Raw genomic sequence first — 23,460 nt, 5'->3', positions numbered from 1 at the left:
ATTTGATAATCCAGAATCATCGAAAAAAAAAAAATTTGTTTCAGTGTTATTCTATCGTTCTTGTTGTTGTGCAATCCAAGTGAGATAGTTGCAAGTGTTCACAAGTTGAATCTTGTTAGTTTGATAAAAAAAATATATATATAAAGATTGAGCACACCTTTGAAAGAATTATCAAAATTTGAGTGAAAAAAGAATTTGAGTGCGAGTGTTATTTCTTTGGAGTGATCGTGAGAATTTGGGTGAGGAAAATCTTTTATTTCTACTAACATTTTATTGCAGGTACAAAATCTGAAATTAAAATGGAGAGGGAAGTAGGAGAGAATTCGAACCAGGGGTTATCTAAGGTTCAAATGGAGGCGTTATTTGGGCATTCTAGTAGAATGTTGAGGGCCGAATTGGATCCTTTATATGAGAGATTGGAAAGGCTTAAAGTTAGTACGAGTGAAAATAAATCTAAGCCTAAAGGTTTGGGTAGAGTGGATGAAGAAGAGGATGATTATGAGTTGGAAGGAGAAGAGGAGAGTCAAAACGAGAATTGGGGTAGAAGTGGAAGAGGTAGAGGATTTGGTAGGGGAAGAAGAGAAGCCTTACGTGGTAGGTACGAAGATGTGAATAAAGAAGATAATAACATAGGTAGCATTAAGATGAAAATTCCATCGTTCCATGGTAAGTCGGATCCCGAGGCTTATATAGAATGGGAAAAGCGAGTTGAATTCGTGTTTGATTGTCATCAATATTCCGAACAAAAGAAGGTTAGGTTGGCCGTGGTTGAATTTGTTGATTATGCACTTATTTGGTGGGATCAATTAGTGACCACTAGGAGAAGATGCAATGAGAGGCCTATAGAAACTTGGGATGAGATGAAGAGTGTAATGAGGAAGAGGTTTGTACCAAATCACTACTATAGAGAAATGTTTAAGAAGTTACAAACTTTGAGACAAGGTGTAAAGAGTGTTGAGGACTACTATAAAGAATTGGAAGTAGTCATGATTAGAGCAAACATAGATGAGGATAGTGAGGCTACTATGGCTCGTTTTCTATGTGGTTTGAACAGGGAAATTCAAGACCAAGTGGAGCTTAGACATTACTTGGATCTAGATGAAATGGTGCAAATGGCGATAAAAGTGGAGCAACAACTCAAGAGGAGAGGAGTTGGTCGTACCACACAAGCTGGGAATACATCAACACCTTGGCGTTCCAATGTTGTTAAACGTGAAGAAAGCAAGGTAGTGGTCAAGCCCAAAGTTGACACTAAACAGGAGGCGCCTAAGCAGGGAATGCAAGGTAAACCTGAAACTCCTATTAATCGTTCTAGAGATATTAAATGTTTTAGGTGTCAAGGAGTTGGACATATTGCTAGCCAATGTCCCAATAAAAGGGTGATGGTGTTGAATAATTATGGGGAGTATGAATCTCATAGTGAGGGAGATGATGGAGAGGATGAAGATGATATGCCTGCATTAGAGGATCCTGATGAGGGATATGAAGCAGTTGTGGGTGAGGCATTAGTGACTAGGCGTATCATGAGTGCCCAAGTCAAAGAAGAGGAGACGAATCAGAGGGAAAATTTGTTCCATACTAGATGTTTTGTCAGTGGCAAAGTTTGCAACATTATTATAGATGGAGGAAGTTGTACCAATGTTGCTAGTCTTGAAATGGTTGAAAAATTGAGCTTGCCTACTTTGAAACATCCCCAACCATATAGGCTACAATGGTTGAATGACTGTGCCGAAGTGAAGGTGAACAAACAAGTTTTGGTTGCGTTTTCGATTGGGAAGTATATTGATGAGGTGTTGTGTGATGTGGTGCCAATGCATGCTTGTCATATTTTGTTAGGGAGACCATGGCAATATGATAGGCAAGTGACACATGATGGGTTTAGAAATAAATATTCTTTTGTACTCAAGAAAGAACCCATTGTTTTACTTCCTTTGTCCCCAAAGCAAGTATTGGAGGACCAATTGAAAAAGAAGAAAAGAGATGAGGCCGAAAGAAAGAGTGAATTAAAAAGTGAGATGGCCTTTGAAAAGAAAAATGAAATGGCTAAAAAAAAAAAGTGATAAAAAAATTGAGATAGCCATACAAAAGAAAAATGAGGAAAAAGAAAATGAGAGGAAAGAGGCCAAAAAGAAAACATATATGGCCCAAAAGAGTGAGTTGAAGCAATTGATGCACACACATGAACTACTTGTGTTGATTGTTTATAAGGAGATCCTCCTTAACACAAGTGATATAGCCCGGTTCCTTCCGAGCATTGTAATTTCACTTTTGCAGGAATTTGATGATGTATTTCCGGAGGAGCAACCTCAAGGATTACCACCATTGAGGGGGATTGAGCACCAAATTGATTTGGTACCCGGAAGTGTATTTCCAAATCGTCCAGCTTATAGAAGCAATCCGGAGGAGACTAAGGAGCTACAACTACAGGTAAGTGAGTTGTTAGATAGGGGTTTTGTGCGTGAGTCCATGTCTCCTTGTGCTGTACCTGTTTTATTAGTTCCTAAGAAAGATGGCTCATGGCGTATGTGTGTAGATTGTAGGGCAATCAATAATATAACCATCAAGTATAGGCATCCCATACCTAGACTAGATGATATGTTAGATGAATTGCATGGTGCTTGTATTTTTAGCAAGATTGACTTGAAAAGTGGTTATCACCAAATTAGAATGAGGGAAGGTGATGAGTGGAAAACGGCTTTTAAAACCAAGTACGGGTTATATGAGTGGATGGTCATGCCTTTCGGCTTAACTAACGCTCCTAGTACCTTTATGAGGTTGATGAATCATGTCTTGCGTGCTTACATAGGGAAATTTGTTGTAATTTATTTTGATGATATTCTTGTGTATAGCAAAGATTTAGAAGAACATGTTGAGCATTTAAGACTTGTACTGATAACACTTAGGGATGAACATTTATATGCTAATCTTAAGAAATGTGATTTTTGTACAAGCAAACTTGTCTTTCTTGGTTTTGTGGTAAGTTCACAGGGGATACAAGTGGATGAGGACAAGGTAAGTGCTATTCGAGATTGGCCAACGCCTGCTAATGTTAGTCAAGTTCGAAGCTTTCATGGCCTTGGAAGCTTCTATAGGAGGTTTGTAAAAGATTTTAGCACACTGGCGGCACCGATGACGGCGGTGATTAAGAAGCACGTTCCATTCCATTGGGGCGAGGAGCAAGAGAAGTCTTTTAATATTATTAAACAAAAGTTAATTAATGCGCCTTTACTTGTTTTGCCTGATTTTTCTAATACTTTTGAAATTGAATGTGATGCTTCAGGTGTAGGTATTGGTGGTGTTTTGATGCAAGGAGGACGACCAGTGGCGTACTTTAGTGAGAAACTCAATGGAGCAGCGCTGAACTATCCAACGTATGACAAGGAGTTGTACGCGCTTGTGAGGATCTTGGAGGTGTGGCAACACTACTTGAGGCCTAAAGAGTTTGTGATTCACACGGATCATGAGTCTCTTAAGCACCTTAAGGGGCAACAGAAGTTGAACAAGCGGCATGCTAAATGGGTGGCATTCATAGGTACATTTCCCTACATAATCAAATACAAACAAGGTAAGGATAATGTAGTGGCTGACGCACTATCACGGAGGTACGTATTAATCTCTACTTTGGATTCGAAAATCTTGGGATTTGAACATATGAAAGAGTTGTATTTGTTGGATGAGGATTTTAAGGAGATATTTGAAACATGTATGCATGGTCCACATGATAAATTTTATTTGCATAATGGGTTTTTATTTAAAGAAGATAGATTGTGCATTCCTAAGTCATCAATTCGTGAATTACTTGTGAGGGAGGCACATGGTGGAGGTTTAATGGGGCATTTTGGTGTGGCTAAAACTTTGAGTTGTTTGCATGAGCATTTTTATTGGCCACATATGAAACGTGATGTTGAACGTGTTTGTGAAAAATGCATTACTTGTAGACAAGCTAAGTCCAGAACACAACCACATGGCTTGTATACACCACTTCCCGTCCCTAGTGAACCTTGGGTTGATATTTCTATAGACTTTGTTTTGGGGTTGCCTAGGACAAAGAAGGGGAGAGATTCTATATTTGTTGTTGTGGATAGATTTTCCATGATGGCACATTTTATTGCTTGTCACAAAACTGATGATGCATCCAACATTGCAGATTTGTTCTTTAAGGAAGTCGTTAGGTTGCATGGTATGCCTAGGACTATTGTGTTTGATAGTGATGTTAAATTCTTGAGTTACTTTTGGTAAACCTTGTGGGCTAAACTTGGCACGAAACTGATGTTTTCTACTACATGTCATCCTCAAACGGATGGACAAACTGAAGTTGTTAACCGAACTTTAGGAACACTTTTGCGTGCTATCATTAAGAAGAACTTAAAGAATTGGGAGGATTGTTTACCATTTGTTGAGTTTGCTTATAATCGTTGCGTGCATTCTACTACAAATTATTCACCATTTGAAATCGTATATGGTTTTAATCCTTTGACTCCGTTGGATTTGATGTCTTTACCTGTGAGTGACAGGTTGAACATGGATGGCCAGAAGAAAGCTGAATTCGTTAGAAGTTTGCATGAGAAGGTCAAGGATAACATCGAGAAGAAGAATTTACAATACACGAAGCAAGCCAACAAGGGAAGGAAACAGATGGTTTTTGAAAAGGGAGATTGGGTGTGGTTGCACTTAAGAAAGGAAAGATTTCCAGAGAAGCGACGTTCAAAGCTTTTACCTAGGGGTGATGGACAATTTCAAGTAATTGAAAGGATCAACGACAATGCATATAAACTTGATCTGCCAGGTGAGTACAATGTCAGTTCTACTTTTAATGTTAGTGATCTTTCGTTGTTTGATGTAGGAGATGATCAAGATTTGAGGACAAATCCTTTTCAAGAAGGGGAGAATGATGCAAACGTGGTTGATCAAGCACCAAAGAAAGCATGGGAGTCGTTGGAGTTGCCCGAAGGACCTATAACGAGGGGACGAAGCAAGAAGTTTAAAGATGCACTTCAAGGACTCATGATGAGCTATCAAGGAAGTCCTACAAGTTGGATGTCTAAATTAGAGGAGGTTGGGAATCATGAGAATGATATTGGAGGTCTTTGGAATGTTATTCAAGTGCAATTGCCGAAGGTCCAGCGCACCCGCGCTAAAACAGAGACCGCACCCGCGGTCCAATTGCCGAAGGTGTAGCAGGGCCGCACCCGCGGTCTTGTTAAAAAAAAAATTTTTTTTTTTTTAAATTTTTTTACCGAGGCTGTACCGCACCCGCGGTCCAGTCTTCAGCGCACCCGCGGTCCTTTGGCGCATTTCCATGTCAAAGTTGCTAATTAGCTCATTTAAGCTTTTCACACTACTTTTCTTGTATTTTAATGATTATATAATGCATGTATTATTGTTGAACGAATCATTATTGAAGATATATGAAATTGTAATGAGTTCTCTCAATCTTGCAAGGCTTGTGCTTTGTGTTTACTAAAAATCAAACTTATCAAAGATTTAATCTTTGTGGCGTTTGTCGATTGTTTCTCGCTCGGATTGTCATAGGCTTTGTTCCTTGAAGGTTCGTTCTTGATTCAATTGTTTTATCGTTGATATTTGTTGCTAAGTTAAATAACTTAGAGGTGAATATCACAAATCTTTACTTGTTTCAAAAGATCGGGACAAAATAATCGTTCCTTGTTTGTTATTGAATTGAGGGTGCGATTTCTATATTCGTGCTTGCCTTTCATTCGTACGAGGATTCTTATCACCAATGGACTTGATGTCCAAATGATTAGCAAAGGTCTCCGATGTAAAGGAGTGAGTGGCTCCTGAATCTATCAGTGCAGTTGTGGCTAATCTCTTTATGAAAATATTTCTTGAGAGATGTTAGCACAACACCAAACTTATATCCCAAAATACTAGCAATTAACTTTAAGCATAGTTAAAATCAATATATTCCAAGTCAATCTAAAATCTTACTAGTACACTAATAATCTCAAATAAAATTTCCATATGCAAGGCAAATAATACCGAGCTTAAATAGAAATGATTACCGGTCAGTAGTGTAGTGTCTGGGTTCGCCTCCTGTGCGTGCATGGCGAATACCCTCCCTTGGGTTGGCTGCTTCCACTGAGGACACTGCTTCAGCATGTGATCCGTAGATCCACATTTAAAACACTTGCCTGATCCATACAAGCATGGTCCTGGATGCTGGCGGTTACACTTCGGGCACATTGGGAAAACAACGGGCCACTGAGGCGCCCCCTACTGCTGGATAAGACCCTTGCCCCTAGGTGGTCCTTGGTAAGGCTTCTTCCCAGGCTGCCCCTGAAAAGGTTTCTTGTACTGGGGTCGCTGATGCTGATGTTGTGGCTGCGGTGGTGCCTGGTAGGGCCTCTTGCCCAACCTATCAGTCTCAATGTCTCTCTGGTCTTGCTCCGCCGCCAGAGCTCCAGAAACGGCAGCTGCATATGTAGTAAGGCCAGTTACTCTCACATCACGGCGCAAGACTGGCCGCAAACCACCCATGAAATGCCTCAGTTTTGCTCGAGCATCATTAGCTATGAGTGGCACAAAGTAGCAACCCTGTTCAAACTTTCTCACAAACTCAGCCACACTACTATCTCCCTGTCGTAGTGTCATAAATTCCGTAGTCAAACGGGCCTGTACCTCCTCAGTGAAGTACTTAGCGAAGAACATCTCTTTGAATCCATCCCAAGACAACATCGGCAAATTAACTGCCACCGATGCACTGTCCCACCATCGTCTTGCATCCCCTGCTAGGAGAAAAATGGCACATCGGACTCGATCCACATCCTGCAATTCCATATACTCAAAGGTCACCTCTATAGACTTAACCCACTCTTCCGCCACCATAGGATTCGTAGTCCCTAAGAACTTCTGAGGATTCATCTTCTGAAATCTCTCGTACACTGCCTCCGGTTGAGTCCTCGGTCCTGTACCTCCTGCTGCTGGAGCTGGATTCCCCGCAACCTGTGCGAATAACTGCGTCATAGCTGCAAGCATCTGCGCCTGCATATCTGGAGGTGGAGGAGGAGGAGTGGCTCTTTCCCCATCACGAGACTCTCGGTCCTCATCCCTAGCTCCACGGGCAATCAAACGTCTAGGAGCCATACTGTTCTAAAATTACCCAATACGTAAACCCAACATGCATATGAACATGATATAAATAACATAGGATTCACGTAACTGAACTTAAAAGTATGGACATGCTGAAAATAATAACTTAATGCATACTACACTAACATAAATCTTTGAAAACTTAAAACTTACAGACTTGAGGTGTGACCTTATGAGCTTCTTGCGACTGGCAGTAGGCATAACCCTTTACAAGAACACCGCTCTGATACCAACTGTAACGTACCGTACTTTTTACCATTCAAAATTTGCGGAAAAATTAAAAATTTTCTTAAACATAAAATTTCATAGGTCGTCACTTGTCATTTAACTTAATAATATTAAAATCAACATTCCCAACTAATATTTTTCAACAAAGTGCTTATTTCAAATCATCTCACATCCAACATAAAAACATAATAATTTAAAGTTTTCATAAAACATAAACATAGTGGTCCTCGGGTTTAGCATTCCGCTCAGTCCAAGCCTGCAACATAAAAACTTCAAGAACACATTAAAATTCATAACTTTCTTAAAACACGATTTGAGCAGTCATACGAAAAACATCATAACTCACTCTTTTTTAATCCAAATAACTCGAATTTTATATCAAATCGAACGTATAGAAAAGATCTACGTTTTTGTAGTTGAAAGTTTTCTCAAAATATGTACCGAAAAATTGCAGTTTTCGAAAGAACATCAAAACAGAAATTTTAGGATCTAATTTGAGCAGTCATACTAAAAACACTATAACTCACTCGTTTTTAATCTAAATAACTCGAATTTTATATCAAATCGAACGTATCGAAAAGATCTACGTTTTTGTAGTTGAAAGTTTTATCAAAATATATACCGAAAAATTGCAGTGTTCGAAAGAACAACAAAAACGTGAATTTGGTGATCCAAAATTGTTTCAAACTTGATCTAGACGTGATTGCTCAAACTTCTACGCATCGCACATATAATTTTTGCATAAATAACAACACAACGCATAATATGACAAGATCAATGCATCAAGAACAGAATATACGTGCCTTTTGATATTTAAAAATATAAAAACGACGATACCGAAGTAGAGATGATACGGGAGACGATCCGGGACGAACTTGGCTCAATTTTTTCAAAGAAAACTTACTAAAAATATGCTGGAAATTTTTAGAGGAGATGTGCTCGTTCAATGAAAAAAAAGAAGGAAGAAAATGAAATAAATAAATTGAGAGAGGAGTGTTTTAAAAACACAACCTTCTCTTTAGTCAAAAAGTTTAATAGCATGTTTTGTTTTGTGTTTTGTGTTGTGTGTGTGTACGTGTATATGTGTGTGTAAATGTGTGAGTGTGTGTGTGAGTCAAAGTGTGTGTGCTTGTGTGTTGATATATATATGTGTATATATATATATACCTACATATATATAAACAATTGTAACATATGTATTTAATATACTAAAAATCTATTTAAAAACATTTAACATACTAATTTAAAATAAATCTCATATTAACCCCATTATAAATTTTAAATTTAAATAAGATGCACAAATACTACAACTCTAAAATTTTAAAATCAATTAATCATTTAAATAATTAAGCTCTTAAATTACTAAAATTAATTAAATTATTTAAAATACTCCATCCTTATCTTAAATAAAATACTGCATTAAAATTTACTAAAAAAAATCGTCCCTATCTCCTTTCCTCGATCTCGCCTCGAATAATCGCCTGAAACATAAAACTCTAGAAAACATTTTAACATACATTAAATAAACATAAATAATTAAAATAATAAATTTCATAATTAAATATATGCATGGATTTTACGTATACTGATTTTGGGCTTTACAGTGGGAGTTAGGGAACTTCCTTGAGAAACCGAGTGATCCGCGTGCATGGGGCTTTATGCGTGTGTATGGTTGCTCCAGAAGTTAGCCCATAGTTGGTTAAGGTCTGGTCACGTTGGTTTTTGGACTAGCACTGATTATGGTACCAAGAGCACAATTAGGGTTAGAGTTTAGGGGTGCCGAAAATTCCAGCAAGGTACAGCTGAGTTTATATGGTCCTAAATTTCTAGGACTTTGTTGTTTAGGGGATGGTAAGGTATGAATAAGTCATGGTTTAAGTTTGGAAAAATTTGGTTAAATTTCAGGTTGATTCGGGTTAAAACCGAGATCCCATTCCAATTTTAAAACGAATCGTAAAAGTTCCTGAATGGGCTCCAGTTTACGTCTAGGAAATGGTTATAAATATATTTTCAGGTGTTTCAATAAGTTTGGTTGTCTTCAGGTCGAAATTCTGAAGTCCAGAGGTAAAATGGTCAACTAGGGTTTCTAGGAGCAAAATTGAAACGACCTCGATTTTTTTCCTAATCTTAAATCATAAATTCTAAATTACTAAATAAAATAATTTAACATAATTAACCATCATAATAATTTAGCATATGAAATCTCAAGTGCATAAAATAAATCCTAAATAATCTCCTAAACAAAATTCCTAAATCGACCTTTGAAAAGATCACTAACAATATAAATAAAGCATAAGAATATCTCTAAATAAAATCATGAACATAAATCTGTAAATCATAAATCTAATAAGCTAGTGCGGAAACATAAAGGCCCTCGTGTTCGTACTGCTGCACTCGATCCCCTCAATCGTCACAGCCTCCCATAATCATCAAGTCCTACATCATACAAACTAATGAGTCTAAATAGTCATCAAGTTCTAAACATAGATAGCAAATAATACATATACAATCATATGCATTAAAAATCATAATTTTACTTAAATAGCTTTTGGACAATAATAAAGAATTTCGAAAATCATTTAAGAATAATTAAATCGTAAATAGTAAATCATTTTAAAATAACTTTAAGCATAAATAAATCATTTAAAAATCATATATCATAAATCGTATCTTTTGTCACAGTCAATTCACATCACTTAAAATATTTTTCCTTTTCTTTAAAACATAAAATAGCATAACTTTCCAAAATAACTTTTTAAACAGTAGAAATTGTACAGCTTTACCATAAATCTAAAATAATACATATTATCATCAAAATCATAACTTTAAATCATATAATATCATTTAACAAGCATATGATCCTTCGAGTGCTGCCAAGAATTTTCGTATTTTCCTAAGTGTAAAAAGATCGTTTTGCCCCTGAATGAAAAAATTATCGAATTTATCTTTTTCTCACATTTAATGACATGGAATTATTATAAATAATTAATTAAGTTTACATGAATTTTCTCATATTTTTATTTTGCTTAATCGATGACTTTTAAATTAATCTTTAAATAAGACATATTAACGCGTTTTAATCCCTAATTAATCCAAACCTTAATATAAAATTCCGAATTAAAAAATTAGACTTTTGATAATTATTTAAGCTTAAATACAAATATCCATAATTTTATTATGCATAAAACTAGGCGTTTCAATTAATTCTTTAATTAACGTTTCGTGAGGTGATAAAATCCTGAAAATTTCCAAAACTCGTTATTTTGATCTTAAATTTTAAAAACATTTTTAGTATTTATTCTACCCTTCCAAGTCATGAGCCACACCCGTGGACCCTTGGATTCGATTTTTATTCTTTAATTTTTGTTTTTGACACCTTATCGTACCACCCGAGCCATCTCCGAATTTACTCGAGCCACGACCGAGCCACCTCCAGCCAAACCTGAGCCAACCCATCTAGGCACCCTCTTGACCAAACCCAACCCAAAGAACCAGCACCTAGCTCAACCAATCAACCCTGGAACTTGGCCAAAAAATATGCATGTTGTGCGTGAGTCTCCTTGGCAAAATCCAGAACTCCTAACCCAACTAGGACTCTCCCAGCCGAGCCACCACCGAGCCCACATGACCCTCACCATCCTTGGACCATGCACAGCCCTAGCCTAGACCATCCCAGCCCCTGGAACTCATGCACGATGCATTGAATTCAGAAGACAGCCTGCGCGTTCCCTTGCTGCTACATGGTTCCATCGTTTTGTTCGAGCCAGCAGCGAGCCCACCACTCCAGCCCCTAGCCCGACCCCTTCCCATCATCCTAGGACCCTGATGAACCACCTAGCCCATCCCACAACCGAGCAACCCCCCTGAAATTCTCGGCCACACAGAAACACACGTGAAGACTCCCTTCATGCTAGGACTCTTCCAGCCCACCTAGCACGAGCCGTAGCCACCCTAGGACCCAACCCAGCCCTAGACTGAGACCACCCCTAACCCTGGACAAGCCCTGGTCGAGCCCCATCAACCCTGCAAAACAAACAAGCCACATCATCTTGTCCAAGCCAACACAACTAACGGCTCCTATTTTGAATTTTAATCCTACGGTTCGAGCACAAATTCCCTTTAAATTTAATCATGTTTTGTCCATATTTTATTATTGTTGGAACTTTTCAAGTTCGCAATCTTGATTTTGATGATAACAAAACTTGTTAATTGTGTTACTAATTATCTACCTTAGTTGTGAAGAATCTAGGATCACCTACGAGTTGTTTACATCGCAAAACTGAAGACCCAACTGATCGCTCAAAATGAATCAGTTCAACTGGCTACGTCATTTGAGCAATACAGTTGATTGATCAGTTGATAGGTAATTCAGCAGGAAAACCTCATAAGCCTGGCCAGCCGAAAGAGTGTTCCACTGATGAAGAAACCCAGCTGATCAGTCCAACTGAAAGAGTGTGAAATCAGTTCCACTGACAAGTCAACTGATTTCACCAGCCCAACTGAAAGATCAGTTCAAACTGACCAGTTCGAAGCATCAGTTAGAATCCTTCAGATATGGACGATGATAGATTCCTTCGAGGGGATTCTAGCTGTGCGAGAAGGTACAAAGCCATTGTCCAGTCAAAGGACAATAATGGACGTTGCATCAGAGCATTAAAGGCAAAATGCTTCAGATGGACAGTCAAAAAGACGAGACACATAGTCCAAGAAGACGATTCAAATTCAACGGATACAATTAATGAGTCTCACTGTACGATCAGCTTCTTTTGGCTATATAAAGAGAAGATCAGTGAAGACTCAATACAACAAAAGATAGTGGTGAGACATTCTTGAGAGTGAAAATAAAAACATAGAAGGGCACGCTCAGTTGCAAATTAGCTTATCGAAGCATTTAAGCCCAGAGGGGATTATTCATCGTGATATCTGCTTAGTATAGAAGCCTTTTATCCCTCAGTGTGTGAGAACGTTTCTGTTCAGTTCTCACACACATTCACTCTCAAAACCACCCAAATACAGTCTTGCACAATGACGTTAAAATTGTGTATGTATTCTTTCTCACATAGACGTTAAATAAGTGTTGACTGAAAGTGTTGTTTTCAGTCGTAGCTAGGAGTTCAGTTTAGGCAGTAGATAAGTCCTAGCTGAGTGGGTTTGTACACGTAGTTGTATAAATAAAAGTTTTCTAGTGTATCCAATCCGGGGAGATAGAATGGATGACTTAGGAGCAGTTGAAGTATCAGAACATCCATAAACATATCTTGTGTATTTAATTGATTAACTATCGCATTAAAATTGTTTTGATTAGTTAGAGTGTTCGTGTGTTTAGTTGTTACCATAACTGAAATACAAGAATGCAAAAACTAATATGTGTTCTTTCAGTTAGTCAGTTTACACAAGTTAAAATATTTTCTAACATTTCAGTTTTCATTACAAAGGATTACTTCGAGTTTCTTCCGCTTGTTTAAAACCAAACTCGATTTAATTCATCGGTGTTAATATTCTTAGAACACGAGCTATTGAAACTCATTGAAGGTTGTTGTGTGCAAAATGCCTTCGAAGGCGCTAACACACACGATCCATCAATTATATTTTGTCATGTATTGGCAGCGTGTCCGTTGGGTTCATATCTATTCTTTTAAAGCAAGCATACAATCGTAAAAACGTTGAAAATACGCAATTTACCGTAAACTAATCGAACCCACATATTTTTCATGCATAAACAATTATATCAAGCATATTATGATTTGTATGATGTTAAAAAAATTTACGAAACGTGCCTTTGCGTTTTAGAACGCTCGAATAAATGATATTCGGCGAGGGTACGACGTTGGACAACCGGACGACGAAGAACACAAGCTTTTCTTCTCCTTGAAATTCTCCAAAAATCTGAATTGTGTGTGGGAGGTGTCTTTCGGCTGATTGGTGCAAGAAATTGTGGTGTTTTCAAAACCTAAATCACTTATTTATAATTAATTTAACATGTTAATGAGCTTTGGTTTTGGGCTTGCTAATTTAAGGGTATTAGGCCTAATTAAATTAATTAAAATTGGGTCCAATAACAATTATTTAATTAAAATATAAAAATTTATAAAATAAGTTTCCATAAAATAATATTTTTGATATTTTAAAACTCCTTATTTGCCCAAAACCGGCTTCCCGTGAAAAATCGAGCTCGACTCGTAAAATAATTCAAACTCCAACGCTTTTAGAAAAATTAAATCATTTTTAAAACATAATAGAAAGTCTTCTCATTAATTAAATAAAATTACATATCCTTGTCTTGGTCGTTCCCGGTCTCCTTTCTCCTGCCTATTATCGAATATTCCGGTAAAATCTTTAATTACATGAAATCATGTCATATTATCATTTAATCATGCATTCATGTCATATAATCATATAATAAATATCATGCTAGCATTTAAAAGTAATTAAATAAAACAATTAAGCAATTAAAATAATTTTGGATGCATGTGGTTTACGTGGACTGATTTTTCGAATGCTAAATTCTCCCCCCCCCCCCTAAATAGAATTTCGTCCTCGAAATTTTCCTTGACTTGATGAGTGCAAAGCTTAGATTCCCTTATCCACCTCAAACTTAATCTCTAACTTAAACCTTAACCTTCAATTCGGTCCTCAAAATCTTGAAAATTGCAATTCTAACCCAAAAATTTCCCAAAGTCGACTCCTAAATCCAACTCGAGTAGTGCATGCAACCCTTTCTTTTCTAAGTTCTTCAATATCCCAAAACCCAATTTAACATTTCATGAAAGAAAGGCTTCGAAAAATGTTAAATAGCTGGGTTACCTCGAAATCTGTGTGAAGTGTCGGGTCTGTCTCATCCTCTGCAGCTTGCATCACATAGACTCTTTCAGTCATGGGTTGCCTAGGCTTTGTGCATTCCACCATCTTGTGTCCCAACTCTCCGCAATTGAAGCACTTGTAAGTGACCCACATGCACTTGCCACTATGTGGACGATTGCACTCTTTGTTTAGTGGTTTGTCATCAGTCTTCGGAACGTTCCTCTTGGAAGTTGTCCTTGTGGTTTTGGTGGTTCTGGTTGCTTAAGTGGTCCCACATAGGGCTTCTTGTTACTCTGATTAGCTTGCTGAGCACAGTTTCTCTTACGCTGCATCTCCCAATCTATATCTTTAAGTGACTGCTCGGCTCTAAAATCTTTGGCAATGGCAGTAGTATAATCAGTAGGATCGCCAAGTATCACATCACGATGGATAATCGGCCTCAACCCATCTAGAAAATGTCGTAATTTCTCCTCCGCAACATTCGCTATCAAGGGCACAAAATGACAGCCCCTGTCAAATTTCTGCACAAACTCTGCAACCGACGAATCTCCCTGGCGGAGACTCCTGAACTCTCTCTTCAACCTTGACAGAACATCAGAAGTGAAGTATTTATCATAGTACACCCTCTTGAAATCTTCCCATGTCAGTGTCGCCATATTCACTCCTCGCTCCGCTCCCTCCAACAATAAAGAAGCGTCGCCTTTCAACAGATAGATGGTGCAACGAACTCGGTCAGTGTCCGCCATATCCATATAACGGAAGATCACCTCTAAAGATCTAATCCATCCCTCAGCAACGAATGGATTAGTAGTGCCATGAAAATCAGTAGGATCCATCCTCCTAAAGCGCTCATAAACTGGCTCCGGTCAGACCATAGCAGCATCTCCCACGTGGTGCTTTAGTAAACGAGCCATACCCGCTATTACACGGTCACTGACATCCTGTCCAAGTGGAGGCTGTGGAATATTCTCATCATGTTTAACATCATCAGTCCTACGCACAATCCTTCTAGGAGGCATTTCTGTATACGTCGTCCAAACCATGTAACCAACGTGCATTTAAAAATTTTTCATGCAGCATGCAACTAACATTTATATCATGTATCATACAAATATTTAAAAGAATTTAAAGCATATAAAATGTAAATCAGTAAAACTCACATAGTTGAGGCGTGACTTCTTGAGCTTCTCGAAGTGACAGTACACAACCCTTTGGGGAAAACCTGACTCTGATACCAACGGAAACGACCTCGATTTTTTTTTTTCTAATCTTAAATCATAAATTCTAAATTACTAAATAAAATAATTTAACATAATCAACCATCATAATACTTTAGCATATGAAATCTCAAGTGCATAAAATAAATCCTTAATCATCTCCTAAAAAAACTCCTAAATCGACCTTTGAAAAGATCACTAACAATAAAAATAAAGAATAAGAATATCTCTAAATAAAATCGTGAACATAAATATGTAAATCATAAATCAAATAAGCTAGTTCGGAAACATAAAGGCCCTCGGGTGTGTACTGCTGCACTCGATCCCCTCAATCGTCACAGCCTCCCATAATCAACAAGTCCTGCACCATACAAACCTCATGACTCTAAAGACTCATCACGTTCTAAACATGGATAGCAAATAATACATAAACAATCACATGCATTAAAAATCATAATTTTACTTAAAATAGCTTCTGGACAATAATAAACAATTTCGAAAATCATTTAAGAATATTTAAATCGTAAATAGTAAAATCATTTTAAAATAACTTTAAGCATAAATAAATCATTTAAAAATCATTAAGCATAAATCGTATATCATAAAATCATTTTAATCGTAAGCTTTCTATCATATATCATTTTGGGTGAAGTTTGATCCTTGAAAGTGACTAGCTTTTATCCTCTGGTCGAGTGCAGTCTTTGCTCCACATGGCCCATGGGGGTGCGCACTAGGCTCCACCATGGAAATACGATCATTGGGGTTCTCTCGGGGGCCTTTTCCCATAGACAGGTTCCCTCTGTGGCCTTTTCCTATAAATGGGTTTCCTCGGGGGCCTTTTCCCATAAATGGGTTCTCTCTAGGGCCTTTTCCCCTCACGTTATCCCCACAAACTCATATGTCATAAATCATATCTTTTGTCACAGTCAATTCACATCCCTCAAAATATTTTTCCTTTTCTTTAAAACATAAAATAGCATAACTTTCCAAAAATAACTTTTTAAACATTAGAAATTGAACAGCTTTACCATAAATCTAAATTAATACATATTATCATCAAAATTATAATTTTAAATCATATAATATCATTTCACAAGCATTATGATCCTTCTAGACGCTGCCAAAAATTTTCGTGTTTTCCAAAGTGTAAAAAGACTGTTTTGCCCCTGGATGTAAAAATTCACAAATTTATCTTTTCCTCGCATTTAATTACATGGATTATTATAAATAATTAATTAAGCGTACATGAATTTTCTCATATTTTTATTTGGCTTAAATCGATAACTTTTAAATTATTCTTTAAATAAGACATATTAACGCGTTTTAATCCCGAATTAATCCAAACCTTAATATAAAATTCTCAAATTAAAAACTTAGACTTTTAATAATTACTTAAGCTTAAATATAAATTTCCATTATTTTATTTTTCTTAAAACTAGGTGTCTCAATTAATTCTTTAATTAACATTTTGTGAGGTGATAAAATCTTGAAAAATTCCAAAACTCATTATTTTGATCTTAAATTTTAAAAATAATATTTTTAGTATTTATTCTACCCTTCCAAGTCATGAGTCACACCCGTGGACCCATGGATTCAATTTTTATTCTTTAATTTTTGTTTTTGACACCTTATCGTACCACCCGAGCCATCTCCCAATTTACTCGAGCCACGCCCGAGCCACCTCGAGCCAAACCCAAGCCAACCCATCTAGGCACCCTTTTGATCAAGCCCAGGCCAAAGAACCAGCCCCTAGCTCACCCAATCACCCCTGGACCTTGGCCAAAAAATCTGCATGATGTGCGTGAGTCTCCTTGGCAAAATCTAGAACTCCTAACCCAACTAGGACTCTCCCAGCCAAGCCACCACCGAGCCCACACGACCCTCACCATCCCTGGACCACGCCCAGCCCTAGCCCAGACAATCTTGGCCCCTGGAACTCACGCATGATGCACTGAATTCAGAAGACAGCTGGAGCTCCCTTGCTGCTACACGGTTTCATCGTTTTGTTCGAGCCAGCGGCAAGCCCACCACTCCAGCCCCTAACCCAACCACTTCCCATCATCCTAGGACCCTGATGAACCACCTAGCCCAGCCCACAACCGAGCAACCCCCCCTGAATTTCTCGGCCACACAGAAACACGCGTGAAGACTCCCCTCATGCTAGGATTCTTCCAGCCCACCTAGTGCGAGCCCTAGCAACCCTATGACCCAACCCAGCCCTAGACTGAGACCACCCATAACCCTGGACGAGCCCAGGTCGAGCCCCATCAACCCATGCAAAAAAAACAAGCCACATCATCTTGTCCAAGCCAACACAACTCACGGGCTCCTATTCTGAATTTTAATCCTACAGTTCCAGCAGAAATTCCCTTTAAATTTAATCATGTTTTGTCCATAATTTATTATATTTTCTCATGTATTGGCAGCGTGTCTGTTGGGTTCATAAAGATTCTTTTAAAACAAACGTAAAATCATAAAAACGTTGAAAATACGCAATTTACCGTAAACTAATCGAACCCACATATTTTTCATGCATAAACAATTAAATAAAGCATATTATGATTTTTATGATGTTAAAAGAGTTTAGGAAACGTGCCTTTGCGTTTTAGAACGCTCGAATAAACGATCTTCGGCGAGGGTACGACGTTGGATGACCGGACGACGAAGAACACAAGCTTTTCTTCTCCATGAAATTCTCCAAAAATTTGAATTTTGTGTTTCGCTTATTGGTGCAAGAAATTGTGGTGATTTCAAAACTTAAATCACTTATTTATAATTAATTTAACATGTTAATGGGCTTTGGTTTAGGGCTTGTTAATTCAAAGATATTAGGCCTAATTAAATTAATTAAATAGGGCCCAATAACACTTATTTAATTAAAATATAAATTTTATAAAATAAATTTCCATAAAATAACATTTTTGATATTTAAAACTCCATATTCGCCCAAAATCGGCTTTCCGGGAAAAATCGAGCTCGACTCGTAAAATAATTCGAATTCCAATATTTTTAGAAAAATTAAATCATTTTTAAAACATAATAGAAAGTCTTGTCATTAATTAAATAAAATTACATATCCTTGTCTTGGTCGTTCTCGGTCTCCTTTCTCCTGCCTATTATCGAATATTCCGGTAAAATCTTTAATTTCATGAAATCATGTCATATTATCATTTAATCATGCATTCATGTCATATAATCATATAATAAATATCATGCTAGCATTTAAAAGTAATTAAATAAAACAATTAAGCAATTAAAATAATTTTGGATGCATGTGGTTTACGTGGACTGATTTTTCGAATGCTAAATTCTCCCCCCCCCCCCCCCCTCCCCCCCCCCCTTAAATAGAATTTCGTCCTCGAAATTTTCCTTGACTTGATGATTGCAAAGCTTAGATTCCCTTATCCACCTCAAACTTAATCTCTAACTTAAACCTTAACCTTCAATCCGGTCCTCAAAATCTTGAAAATTGCAATTCTAACCCAAAAATTTCCCAAAGTCGACTCCTAAATCCAGCTCGAGTAGTGCATGCAACCCTTTCTTTTCTAAGTTCTTCAATATCCCAAACCATTCCCAAAACCCAATTTAACATTTCATGAAAGAAAAGCTTCGAAAAATGTTAAATAGCTGGGTTACCTCGAAATCTGTGTGAAGTGTCGGGTCTGTCTCATCCTCTGCAGCTTGCACCACATAGACTCTTCCAGTCATGGGTTTCCTAGGCTTTGTGCATTCCACCATCTTGTGTCCCAACTCTCCGCAATTGAAGCACTTGTAAGTGCCCCACATGCACTTGCCACTATGTGGACGATTGCACTCTTTGTTCAGTGGTTTGTCATCGGTCTTCGGAACGTTTCCTCTTGGTTGTTGTTCTTGTGGTTTTGGTGGTTCTGGTTGCTTAAGTGGTCCCACATAGGGCTTCTTGTTACTCTGATTAGCTTGCTGAGCACGGCTCCTCTTACGCTGCATCTCCCAATCTATATCTTTATGTGACTGCTCGGGTCTAAAATCTTTGGCAACGACAGTAGTATAATCAGTAGGATCGCCAAGTATCACACCACGACGGATAGTCGTCCTCAACCCATCTAGAAAATGTCGTAATTTCTCCTCCGCAACATTCGCTATCAAGGGCACAAAATGACAGCCCCTATCAAATTTCTGCACAAACTCTGCCACCGACGAATCTCCCTCGCGGAGACTCGTAAACTCTCTCTTCAACCTTGACCGAACATCAGAAGTGAAGTATTTATCATAGTACACCCTCTTGAAATCTTCCCATGTCAGTGTCGCCATATTCACTCCTCGCTCCGCTCCCTCCAACCATAAAGAAGCGTCGCCCTTCAACAGATAGATGGTGCAACGAACTCGGCCAGCGTCCGCCATATCCATATAACGGAAGATCACCTCTAAAGATCTAATCCATCCCTCAGCAACGAATGGATCAGTAGTGTCATGAAAATCAGTAGGATCCATCCTCCTAAAACGCTCATAAACTGGCTCCGGTCGGACCCTAGCAGCTTCTCCCACGTGCTGCTCAAGTAAACGAGCCATACCCGCTAGTACACGGTCACTGACATCCTGTCTAGGTAGAGGCTGTGGAATATTCTCATCATGTTTAACATCATCAGTCCTACGCACAATCCTTCTAGGAGGCATTTCTGTATAAGTCGTCCAAACCATGTAACCAACGTGCATTTAAAAAATTTTCATGCAGCATGCAACTAACATTTATATCATGTATCATACAAACATTTAAAAGAATTTAAAGCATATAAAATGTAAATCAGTAAAACTCACATAGTTGAGGCGTGACTTCTTGAGCTTCTCGAAGTGACAGTACACAACCCTTTGGGGAAAACCTGGCTCTGATACCAACTAAAACGACCTCGATTTTTTTTTCTAATCTTAAATCATAAATTCTAAATTAATAAATAAAATAATTTAACATAATCAACCATCATAATAATTTAGCATATGAAATCTCAAGTGCATAAAATAAATCCTTAATCATCTCCTAAACAAAATTCCTAAATCGACCTTTGAAAAGATCACTAACAATAAAAATAATGCATAAGAATATCTCTAAATAAAATCTTGAACATAAATCTGTAAATCATAAATCAAATAAGTTAGTGCGGAAACATAAAGGCCCTCGGGTGTGTACTGCTGCCCTCGATCCCCTCAATCGTCACTGAAAGCGGACCGGTTACGGTGGCCGGAAACGCAACGGAAGCAAAAATTCGAAATTTTGAGGCACAAATTTCGGCCACCCCAATTTAAATCTTGTGTAATATTTACAAAATCAAAAACATACATAGGATGTTTAGAAGTTTTACCTATCAACTTTAAAAAGTTGATGTTGGCTCCAACTTTGTTGTCAAACAACAAAGCTCTTCAAGGCATGAAGATCTACAAGCTCCTCCTCCAAATCTTTGAAAAATTTCCTTCAAATTAGGCCCACCACCAACTAGGTAGATCCCCTCACAATTTGCACTAGAAAAATGTGAGGATTTTTCCAAGAGAAGTGTGTGTTTTCTCCAACAAATTGAAGAACACAAAAGAAGAAAAAAATGGAGAGAATAGGTTGATGAGTTTCGGCCATGTATGTTGTAGAATGAGGGAGGAGAATCTAGTCTTGGGGTTGCAAAAAGTTGATACAAAAAGTTGCATGCCAACCATTATTTTAATCAAAAATATTCCCCAACTCTTCACCTCCCATGCATGCATATAATATAGTTTTTAATCAAATTAAAAACTTTGGACTAAATTTAATTATCTCAAACATATTTGAGACTAATTAAACATTACTTGAATTTACCCAAGTCCCACTAGTTAAATAATTATTTTAATTGAGCTCTACAAGACTCGATATTATTTAATTAATCCAACACTTGAATTAATTTAATCATTTGGGCTCTACAAGGCCCACTAGTGTTTGATTAATTCAACACTTGAATTAATTTAATTTAGTCCATTATAATGTTTATGAAAATCACAATTTTCAAACACATTATTCTCTTGGCCAAATTTTAATTTAGGAACACTTCCATAAATCAAAATTTACATTTCTCTCATAGAAGTCATACTTCTATTTTTCTTTGCACTTATAAACTCATTTATAAGTCGTTCAACACATTGAACTATTTTCTCCTTTATAGAAGTCATACTTCTAATTTTCCTTACGCTTATAAACTCCTTTATAAGCCGTTCAACACATTGAACTATTTTTACTTCTCATCGGGATTTACAAAGCTAGTACTTGTGTGGCCCTCAATGGTTCATTGATACAACTAGCCGTGGGTTCACATCTCCATGTGATTCGGACTAAACATGTCCTTATTCGAGCATACCCCAATTGCTCCATTCTTACTTATCAACTCCTTGATAGTAAGAACGTCAGAACTCAAGTCTGATAGTACCCAACCAATCACGTTAAACGCCTAGCAGCATCGCTTACGTGATTCCCTAGGTATCAAATGATAGTGCCTGCAAGAACCATTCAATTATGGTTAGCGTACAGTACGGTCCCTTCAACTCATATATCCCGATCGATTCGACAACCATTGGTTTATCGAGAGTTGTCAATGAATCGATACTATGTGTCATGTCGTAGTTGCATCGATGGTGCAATCTATGAAACACCTTTCATAATTACAACCATACTCTGGCCAGAGATTTCAACCTACATACACATGATTACACATAGGATATCCATACCCGAAGGTAAGCGGTGAATCCCCGACTACAATGCATCGACTCCTATGTGTTTCGACAGAACACCCAACCTTGCCACCTGATGACCCCATGAGAGTCGGTAAACAAGTCAAAGTGTAATTCTAGCACATAGAGTCTCAATGTTGTCCCGGGTCATAAGGACTAATTCTGTACAACCATAAACCAGGACTTTTCCACTCGATAAGTGAGAACCACTTGGAAAGTCCTTTTATGGAGGGTTGTTCAGTGCACTCTACCAGGAGCACCTATCTGCATGTTCGGACATCACAATGTTCCCTACCAATGAAACATGGTACTCACATCGCAGATACTAGTCTCTAACTCGAGCGGCCTATATCCTTCTTAGTGGCGGCTGAATCGACTAGGAACCGTTTAGAATATACAGTATTACAAATATGAGTTTCATGATACTCATCATATGAGCATCTCATATTCTTTCTACTATTTGTATATTCAAGGGCTTTATCTATGCAGCTAGCATGGGTATACAGATAAAGATTTGCCAAAGTAATAATTTCAAATATTATTAAAATAAAGATTGCTTATTCATAGAGTTTCATTGTGAACACTCGGCCAACACTTGGCTCGACGGGCACCTACTCTAACAGTCACAGCCTCCCATAATCATCAAGTCCTGCATCATACAAACCTAGTGAGTCTAAAGACTCTTCACGTTCTAAACGTGGATAGCAAATAATACATATACAATCACATGCATTAAAAATCATAATTTTACTTAAAATAACTTTTGGACAATAATAAACAATTTCGAAAATCATTTAAGAATAATTAAATCGTAAATAGTAAAATCATTTTAAAATAACTTTAAGCATAAATAAATCATTTAAAAACCATTAAGCATAAATCATATATCATAAAATCATTTTAATCGTAAACTTTCTATCATATATCATTTTAGGTGAAGTTTGATCCTTGAAAGTGACTAGCTTTTATCCTTTGGTCGACTGCAGTCTTAGCTCTACATGGCCCATGGGAGTGTGCACTAGGCTCCACCGTGGAAATACGATCGTTGGGGTTCCCTTGGGGGTCTTTTCCCATAGACAGGTTCCTTCTGTGGCCTTCTCCCATAAATGGGTTCCCTCGGGGGCCTTTTATCGTTAATGGGTCCCTCTGGGGCTTTTTCCCTCACGTTATCCCCACAAAATCATATATCATAAATCGTATCTTTTGTCACAGTCAATTCACATCCCTCAAAATATTTTTCTTTTTCTTTAAAACATAAAATAGCATATGTGGGGACCCGGAAGCTAATCCAGTTCTTAATCGTCATTGGGACTAATTAATCACTTACAATAAACAGGGTCTAATTTTTTTTAAAAAAAATATACAGCGGAAACGTAATGTAATAAAT

At 37.6% G+C, this 23,460-nt stretch overlaps 1 protein-coding gene across 1 annotated transcript; it reads left to right on the top strand.

The window, feature by feature from the left end:
* The first annotated feature begins 299 nt into the window (after positions 1–299).
* LOC140835887 (uncharacterized) lies at positions 300–6,226 on the top strand. The gene is made up of 7 exons (XM_073201298.1): positions 300–465; positions 1,126–1,739; positions 2,209–2,796; positions 2,932–3,048; positions 3,484–3,872; positions 4,515–4,786; positions 6,132–6,226. The coding sequence occupies exons 1-7, from the start codon at positions 300–302 to the stop codon at positions 6,224–6,226; spliced, it is 2,241 nt and encodes a 746-aa protein (XP_073057399.1).
* The last annotated feature ends 17,234 nt before the right edge of the window (positions 6,227–23,460 follow it).

The sequence above is a fragment of the Primulina eburnea genome, chromosome 7 (assembly GCF_022965805.1).
Source record: "Primulina eburnea isolate SZY01 chromosome 7, ASM2296580v1, whole genome shotgun sequence".
Classification (NCBI taxonomy): Eukaryota; Viridiplantae; Streptophyta; class Magnoliopsida; order Lamiales; family Gesneriaceae; genus Primulina; species Primulina eburnea.
Note: the sequence above shows the minus strand (reverse complement) of the source record. Positions and strands in the feature narration are given on the sequence as shown.

Bases quoted from the DNA above. Each gene is read 5' to 3' on its own strand.
- LOC140835887 (XM_073201298.1), top strand. From the start codon at position 300: ATGGAGAGGGAAGTAGGAGAGAATTCGAACCAGGGGTTATCTAAGGTT. The intron at 466-1,125 runs GTTTGGGTAGAG...TGGCGATAAAAG, and splicing joins AAATAAATCTAAGCCTAAAG to TGGAGCAACAACTCAAGAGG. The intron at 4,787-6,131 runs GTGAGTACAATG...TGTGATCCGTAG, and splicing joins ATATAAACTTGATCTGCCAG to ATCCACATTTAAAACACTTG.